This window comes from Balaenoptera physalus (genome assembly GCF_965194825.1).
Source record: "Balaenoptera physalus genome assembly, chromosome: 17".
Taxonomy (NCBI): domain Eukaryota; kingdom Metazoa; phylum Chordata; class Mammalia; order Artiodactyla; family Balaenopteridae; genus Balaenoptera; species Balaenoptera physalus.
This window is the reverse complement of record NC_138895.1, coordinates 84,475,690-84,484,141: the sequence shown is the minus strand read 5'-3', so window position 1 is coordinate 84,484,141 and position 8,452 is coordinate 84,475,690. Positions and strand designations below refer to the sequence as shown.

Below are 8,452 nucleotides of genomic sequence, written 5' to 3'. Positions count from 1 at the left end.
ACTCCGCTTCATCACTGCACTATTGTTTGACTGCTTTTCCTCTGTTCCTGTATTCTTTTGTTCCCTTAAGATCATTGATCACCGAGACCTGTTCAAGGGCAAGCATTGCGGCCAGGCTTGGATCACAAAATGGCTTAGGCCAAAATGGCTTCTCTTATGTCAAGAAAGCCATGCCTGGTTCTCTTTCTCTGGGGACCCCCTAACCTATCTGCTTACACAGTTTCAGTTTTTTGCGGGGACTTTACCGAGGACTCTAGCCTGGGAGACAGCCTCTCAGTAGCTCCGAAGAGGTAGGGGAGCCAGGATATATATGAATTTCTTGATTGGGAAATACAGGCGGTCAAGCATACATCTTGGTAAAAGATTACTACTAATCACAAAAGACAGACATCTCAAGTTAATGATTTTAGTGCTTTCTATGTATGGGAAGATGCAAGAATCGGGGGTCATTGAAATTCTCCCTTAGATCCACATCTTAACTAGGGGCCCACATCCAAAGCACAGCATGCTTCCTCTTGTTTTTCCCTATCATGAATTCGCCTCAGGGCACACTGCTGGTGGGCGACTGCAGTGGGTTGCAATTTAATCCTCGTGGAACTGGAATGGTGGGCAGCATTTCTGTTGTTTTTTGGGTTTTTTGGCTGCACCACACAGCAGACTAGGGATTGAACCTGTGCCCCCTGCAGTGGAAGCGCAGATTCCTAACCACTGGACCGCCAGGGAAGTCCCTGCAACATTCTGTTTACAGGACTCTGAACTTCAGGGGTAACCAGCATTCCTGGGGGACATTCTGATTTCATCCCCTTGAATTCTTTTCCTTGCTTTGGTTTTTAATGCTGGTCTGATCCACTCAAGTGAATCTCAACATTTCTACCACCCCGTGAGTCTCAACCAGACTGCCGTGATGTGCTTCTGGACCCTTCCACAAGATGTTGGCTGGGCCTGGGTCTCCTTCCCCTTGTCGTCCTGATCTCCTGGGGCAGACCACTCCTCCCGTCCCTCCCTTGAGCTCTATCACCGCATTGGCGCTCAACCCCAAGGGCTGGCTGGCATCCCCCTTGGTGGCAGTGACGACGAGGACACTGTATTCATGTGTGTCACGGGGCCCATTCTGCGCAGAGCTGCTCACCTGCTCCTGTGACCCGGGCCCGGGATGTGGGCCACAACCCGAGCCCTCGCAGGGACCACTGTCCCGCCCTGCTGCACAGCGATGCCTGGACCCTGGACCCAGGCACATCGGAGCTTCTGGCCAGCCTGGACCCAGCCCTGCTGTGTTCCCTCCCACCACCCAGGAGACACGACAGCATCCTGAAGGATAAACGTAGCACCCTCTGCAAGGCGCCCAGCTGCAGCCCTTGGTTCATTGCTCCTCGGCCACCAGCCCAATCAAAGAATCCCCTTGGCTTAGAACTCAGACACTCCCCCAGTGCAGACGCTGGGAACCCCTGGCTTAGCCACAGACCACAGTTGGGCTTGCCGGGGGAGTAGGCCTGTAGCAGCGAGGGCTGCCGGCTCGGGCAGCAGCACCCCTGCCCCCCAGCCAGGGTCCAGGCCTTCTCCAGGGGAGCCCCCCCCCACTCCTCCCATAGGTCCTTGGGATGGACATCTCACTCACCCACTTACTGAGCTCCTGCCCCCCTCCCCACCATGCTTTGTGTCCTCCTCAGCCTGACTGGCCCAGGCACCCCGTACCCAAGTCCCGGAACCCCGGCTGGGGGGTGCCCTCCCCTCCCGCCCAACCCCATCCCTCCCTCTGTAGGGTCCTGCCTTCCACCCAGAAGCAGGCTGACCTCTGCTAGTTTCTCTGTCCAGTCCAGTCCTGTCCGGAGGATAAACTTCCCAACCCTGCCCGGCCGAGGGCAGCTAGCTGTGGTCTCCCGTGACCCTCTTCCCCACTGCCTCCCAGTGGGCCTCAGGGTGGGGCCCCTCAGACCCTCTACACCTGTGGCTCTGCATCTCTGCTGCCCCCCCCCTCAGTAGGACCCTGATGGGAGGGGCGGTCTCAGGCTGTGGGCCACACCTAGAGCGGGAAAGGGTGGGAACATCTGTGTTTATTTGAGGCACCGAAGCAGCAGGAGGGCTCCAGTGTGGCGGTGGAGGGAGGGGGCCCGAGAGCAGCTGGATTTTGAGCTGGGAGCAGATTCCTGGGTCAGCAGCCTAGACCTGGGGACAGTGGAAGGCCTGTCTTCCTAAAGGCTGCCCTCGAAGTGAGTGAAATGAGGCGTGCAGAGACGCCAGGGGAAAGGGGTTCTGTGCTGGCGCTTGGGGCTCTAGGGGCTGCGGATGCCGGGCTCCTGAGGCTTTTACTCCCATCCTCCCCCCACTCAGGCCAAGACCTGGCCACACACTCACCCGTGCCCGGCAGGGCACACAGACCACACGCCTGCACACACAGCACATCTTCCGCACCTGCGGGCGGACAGGGCCTGGACAGGCGCAGGCCTGGGACCAGGTGCCCCTGCCAGCATGTCCTTGGGACGTGGTTCTGACTCTGGGGCCCTCAGGCTCCGTTCCCAGGTTCCCCCTGGAAGGCTGACCGGGAAGTAAGGGCAGCCGGCAGGTGTGTGGGTGCAGGGGGCAGGCCTGCCTGTGGGGACCCAGGGCCTAGAGGGTGGGCTCAGCAGGGTGAGGAGTCTAGGGGAGGGGGCTTCGAGATCCTCTTGGGTCTGGGAGGAGCTGGGCTTTCCTTCCTTCCTGAGCTTTGGGAGTCTGGGCCGGGCACAGGGTCCCGGGGGTCAGGGGCCAAATCGTAGCAGAGCCGACAGCAGGCTGAGCAGGAGCCCGAGGCCCAGCACAGTGGCGCTGGCCCGCAGCCCACCGTCGGCTGCACTGATGTTGCACAGGAAGCTCTGGCAGCAGTGGGTGCCCACGGACGCCACGCCGAGATTGACGCTCGGGATGGGGCAGATCGGGGAGCAGCCCTTGTTCAGGGTGTAGCCAAAGTCCACCACGTTCCCTGCACAGGAAAACGAGGTTGTGAGTGGAGGGGCAGAGAGGACAGGACGGGTGGGGGAAGCCTGGCTGGCCTGCGTCTGCACTCACCGATGCCCGCGGATGCAGAGATGGTCACACAGTAGTTGTCTGTATCGGAGCAGACGGTGGGCTTCAGGCAGTACCAGTTGCTGTTCTTATTCACGCAAGAGAAGCACACCAGGGAGTGGGCTGCAGAAGGAGGGATGCCTGTCTCATGCCCAGGAGTCTTCCTGTGTCCCCTCCCAGCCCGGACCCAGAGGCATGAGGACACCCCATCTTGGGCAGGCATTGGCTGAGCAACTACGGTATCCTGGGCCCGGGCTGGAGACCCAGAAGACAAGGACACCAGATCCTGGCTCTGGAGGAGCTCCAGCGATGCCCCAAGTGTCCAGGCAGGGCTGAGCCGCCAGTGGGGGCGGGGGTAGGAGGGACCGCTTCGCCGTGGGAGAGGAAGCTGTGAGGTGGCACAGAGTAGGTGACATGGGCACCGCTCGGGAGAGAAAGGGGAGAGGGAGTCCAGGAGGAGGGCACAGCCCGCTCAGAGGCCTGGGGCCCCAGGGCACCTCACCTCGCTCCACACCCAGGAGGGCAGCCAGCAGCACCGGCAGGAAGACCTTCATTCTGGAGGGGACTGGCGTCCCGGCTGGGGTCTCACGAAGCCAAAGAAGTCAGCCCTGCGCTAAAGAGACAGCTCACTGGAGGGCGGGGCTCACCACCCCTTGTGCAGGGCCCTGGGGCAGGGGCAGTGCCTTGCTCTTCCCAGTGGGGTCCGGGACACTGGTCCTGGGGGCAGCCTGGTGTCCCCACTTCGTAGATGGGGGGGGCTGCCAGCTTCCAGCAGCAGGGCCAGAGCACAGAGGGTCTTTCTGCTCCGCTTCCAACCTTCCCCTCGCTCAGTGCAGACTCCTAGCTGAGACCCTTCCCCAAGTCTGTGGCACTTGCTGCTGGGGGAGCTGGGACTAGAGGCCAGATGAGGGAAATCATTAAGGTTCTCAGAATCACCCAGAAAGGGAGGTCAAGGGAGTGGCCCCTGCCCACGGTCCTGGGGGTGAGGGTGAGACAGGCTGGGACCTGGGATCCTCTATCAGAGTGCTTGCACCTGGACAAACGTCCCCTAGAGCAACAAGATACGAAAAAACTATAAGTGACTAAAAATAACTGCGCCCACGCACAGTGGCGCAGGGACAAGAAGCCACAGACTACGTTTTTGAGGTGCTGGGAGCAAAAGCAGGGCACTGCACATCATTCCTGCCCGGTACCCCCAAGGGGGGGACAGGCCACCTAAGCTCTGCCTCCTGCCTGACCCACAGATCTGCCCCGTTGTCACCCCATTTAAGGACTCAAGTAGCTCCTCTCGGGAGCTGTTCCTTGTTTTTGCTTCCTTGTGCTGCAGCTCGAGCCCCAGTAAAGCCTTGCCTGGAATTCTCATCTGGCCTCTTAGCAATTTCTCGAGTCCAAGGGCCCTAGGGGGGGATGGCGACCAGTAATATTAGCTGACCTGCGTCCAGAACTTTCCAGGGGCCAGCTCCGTGCCTGACATGGGGACCTAGAGATGGGCTGGGGGCATGAGGCATATCTAGCTGAGTATCCACCTGGGCAGCTTCTGTGCTGGGGCAGGGGCGAGGGGCTCTCCCATTCTGTGTTATTTAACGCTGAAGACAATGACCCCATACGTATCTGCTACCCCCCCCCCCACTTCGTGGCTGGGGGAGGCTCAGGGAGACCCAGCAGTGTGCCACCAGTCACCCCAGCGGGAACAGGCACAGGCTCTGGCAGGTGGCTGTGAGTCCCTGGGGGCTGTCCTGCACCAGGACCCTCCCTTGGGCAGAGGTCCTTGGCAGTGGGTGGAGAAAGCACTTTGAATGCGACCAGCTGGGGTTCTGGTTCTCTGTTTTGCAGGAGGCGCCGTGTGGGAGGAGCAGTCTGGTACCTTCTGCTGGGGACAGCCGTGGGCGGGCGGGGGAAGGGCTAGTCCCCAGGCACCGGGAGGAAGGAGAATGCCAGGGAGAGGACAGATTTTGGGAGGGGCTGCTGGAGACCCTGAGAATGGGCTTCAGGTCTGGGCAGGGGCTGACGTCTTGGGGTTGGGAGCAGGAGCTGCAGAGGTCCAAGAACAGCGCCAAGCCCAGCCGGGGCCTCTTCCGGGATCCCGGCAGTTAGGGAGGAAGGAGCCTCGGTTTCCTCCTCCACAAAGTGAAGTTCCGGCGGGAGGAGCTCTGAGCTGTCCTGAAGGAAGCTCTGGGGCGCACCTCCGCGGTCACGGCCAGCATCCCCACTGCCTGCTGCCAGGCACCCCACCAAGTGCGCCCTGCTGGGCTAAGTCCAGGCACTGGATACTAATGTGTCCACATTAGCAGGGCCAGGCGGAAGGGAGCCCGGAGGGGAGCCCGTGGGTTTGCGGGCAGGGCCATTCGGGACCCAGACTGTGCACTCCTCCCCCAGGCTCACAGGGCTGATCTCCGGGAGAGCCTGGCATTCAGTGACGCTGGGCCAGCAAGAGAGGTAGGAGCACGTCCTGGACCCCAGGGATGGAAGGGGCCAGGTGGCCCAGCGCAGGGGGCTGGGCTCCTAGGCACCTCATATACTTGCGTAATCCATGCCAAACAAGGTGCTTCCACTTCTTCCCAAGGCAGGCTCCCGTCCCCATGGTGACCCACCAGGGCAGTTAACTCTCTCCTTCCTGCCAGCGCGCCAAGATCCCAGCCCCTTCAAGTCAGGAAGGCTGGCCCCTCCCCAGTCCCCATGTGAGGGGTCAGGGGATGGGCCCTAGAGTTGGGCGATGGGTCCTCGGCGCCTGCGCAGCCCTAGGCTACCCAGCCCGGGAGGGCGCCCGGCTGCAGTCTCCGCCCGCTCCCGCCCTCGTCCTTTGGAAATACTGGGGAGGGCCGGGAGGCTTGGGGGCCGGGAGTGGAGGCGAGGCGCCCAGGGGCCGGGGCCGCTCGCAACCCCGACCCCCTGCCTCACGCAGGCCTCTCCCGCCTCCCTGGCGCCCCACTCGCCCGCTCCCCCTCCTCGCTGGGCAGGGCCCGGTCCCCGCGCCCCCGCCCGCCCGGCCCGGGCCCTCACTCACCGCAGGCGGACGCAGATCCCCGGCCCGGCCGCGCAGTCAAGCCTGCCCCCGAGCCCGAGACCGCGGAACCCCGCTCTCCTGGGCGGCCAGGCGGCGCGCGAGCGCAGGGGGCGTGCGGGAGGCGGGACTTGGCGCCCAGGCCCCGCCCACCAGCCTCACCCCTGCGCAGGGCCCGTAGCAGACGGTCCGTCTGGTCCGCTTGGGCGGGGACGTATCGCGACAGCCCGGCCAGGCTGGGCAGGGGTGGGGGAGGCCCCCAGGTGGCCGGACACTTTTGAGGTGGAGCTCGGGGGAGGGGATGCGTCCGGGGAGGCCGAGGGGGCAGTACTCGGAACCCCTTCTGCAGAGTGGGATGGGGGCTGCGAAGAGGCCTTCAGCACGCCGCGCCCGGGCCCCGGGCTCGCCTGGCGCCCGGCTGTTAGCCGTCCCGTGGTTGCGGGGGGGAGGGGGGGAGGTGACAGGACGAGGGGGCTTCCGGGGCAGTGATTGCGGGCCGCAGTGCCTTCCAGCAGGAGATCCGGGCCGCACCGGCGTCTTGACCCTCAGCCCAGGCGCACTCAAGAGCCCCCTGGGTGATTCCCTGCATCCGGGGCTGGGTGCGGGGCGCGTCCTCACAAAGCCAGCCTGACCTGACCCTCTCAGCGCGGAACCGAGCGGCCCCGTTAGAGTGAAGCGGGCCGTGCTCAGTCTGACGCCAGTGCGTTTCCTGTGTTCTGTCTCCAGGTGCCATTAATTGCCTTTCAGCAAACGTTCACAGAGCTCCCACTGTGTGCGGCCCTGCGTCCCCCACCCCGGGCTTGTGAGCCAGGCTCAGGGGCCAGGCTCTGCAGCACCCCAGGCCCTGCTCCTGCTTCTCCCTGGCGGGGGGGGGGGGGAAGAGCCTCGCAGCCGGCGGGAGCTGGAGGTGCCAAGGCCTGCCCGTGGGCGGGGGCTGCCAGGCAGAGCGCCCTTCCTGTACGTGTCACCGTCTGCTGGTTCCTTTCTCTTCGTGCAGAGTCCTCTCAGCGCCTGATGGGTCCCTGCAGATTCGCACTTCTTACTTTCACAGCACATTTCCTGTTGGAGCTGTTTTTTGCACGTGACCTTTTCTTGCAGCCTTTCTGGGTGGCATCAGCGGTGACAGTGGGGGAGGGCCCCAGGAGAAGTGGCCTCTTAACTATACAAGGGAGAGGGACTGAGGCAGGATGGCGGGGTGGCCAGGATGGAGCAGGGTGGGAAGAGGGATCCTGTAACAGGAGAAGAGTCCCATGGGCAAGGTAGGGGTACACGAGGCACCATGTGATTATGCATGGATACGAGTGATTGTGTGATTGTCTGCTGAGTGGGTTTGTGTGTTCAGAGTTCTGGGTCGGGTCAGCTTCTCCTATGGTCTTCTTTGATGACCAAGATGACAGGAGAGTGGGATAGATCGACTTGGAGAGGCTTTCGGGGCTTTTTCCTTGGAGGCTGACGGTGGGACTCTGTGTGTCATGAGATGTCCCAGCTGAGGAGTGATGACATCCTCGGGGTTACACAGCCCTGGGGCCCAGGGACGTGCAGTAGGCTGTGGCCTTTGGTTAGCCCCCTTCTGGGTCTCACCTCTGGGGAGGAACTGCCTCACCTCCGCCCCCTCCCCCTCAACATAATCTGAAAACTGTGGCCAGGAGGACGTACGGCTGGTTCCCTTGAGCTTGATGCTTGCTCTCAGCATACGGTCCAGTCAGATTTGTCTGATGGGGGTGAGGGTGGGGTGTGTGTTGAGGGGGCGGCCAGATTAGCCTGCTGCACTCAGAAGGCCACGCCCTCGAACACATGGCAGCCCTGGGAGGTGTGACTTCCTGGTCTATATCCATGAGCTTGACGTAGTAGCCAGGCTCATCAGCCAGGGGCATTTCCTGGGACCAAAGTGATGCCACGGGGGCTTTCCTAAAAGGCCCACCCACCCTTGGGGGGCCCACTCAGTCTCCCTCCTTCAACCTTGGGCTCTGGGAACTTGCCTCTCACCCACTGGACACCTGCTGGAATGGCCAGGTGTGTATCTCCCCACTCTCGGGTCTAGTCATTCTGCAGATACCTCTGCCTCTGTCTCTGCTTCCCTTCCTTCCGGCCTGCCCCCTCCCAGAGATGCTCACGCCCCCTGTGACCCTGCGGCTTCTCCTTTCCACACAGACCTTAAAATCTGACCTTGTGCTGCCAGTCCCACATGTCACAAATCCCAGGAGGCCCAAATGCCCAGGCCAGCCCCCTGCAGTGCACTTGGGGCTTGTGACGGGGTGGTTCAGGGGAAGCGTGGTGGCCAGGGGAGCAGGCACACAGTGAGTCCAATGAGCTATCTCTAACTAAGCCTCCCTATGCTGGGGAAGCAGGTCCGAACTCGCCAGGTGTGTCATCTCTGCCACCTGGGCCTCGCATACACATCCTTCCAGGGCA

At 62.3% G+C, this 8,452-nt stretch overlaps 1 protein-coding gene across 4 annotated transcripts; it reads right to left on the bottom strand.

Moving 5' to 3' along the window:
* Nucleotides 1-2,031: 2,031 nt before the first annotated feature.
* Nucleotides 2,032-6,202, bottom strand: LY6E (lymphocyte antigen 6 family member E). Of its 4 annotated transcripts, none has more exons than XM_082433561.1 (4): nucleotides 6,044-6,202; nucleotides 3,542-3,652; nucleotides 3,043-3,162; nucleotides 2,032-2,956 (listed from the first exon to the last, which is right to left on the bottom strand). In XM_082433561.1, exons 2-4 carry the CDS (start codon nucleotides 3,591-3,593, stop codon nucleotides 2,736-2,738), a joined length of 393 nt encoding a protein of 130 aa, XP_082289687.1. In that variant the 5' UTR covers nucleotides 3,594-3,652; nucleotides 6,044-6,202; the 3' UTR covers nucleotides 2,032-2,735. The 4 variants fall into 4 exon arrangements, with proteins under 4 accessions (XP_082289687.1, XP_082289688.1, XP_082289689.1 ...); XM_082433562.1 differs by having other exon boundaries at nucleotides 3,542-3,647; nucleotides 6,044-6,200; XM_082433563.1 differs by having other exon boundaries at nucleotides 3,542-3,668; nucleotides 6,044-6,168.
* Between the last annotated feature and the right edge of the window lie 2,250 nt (nucleotides 6,203-8,452).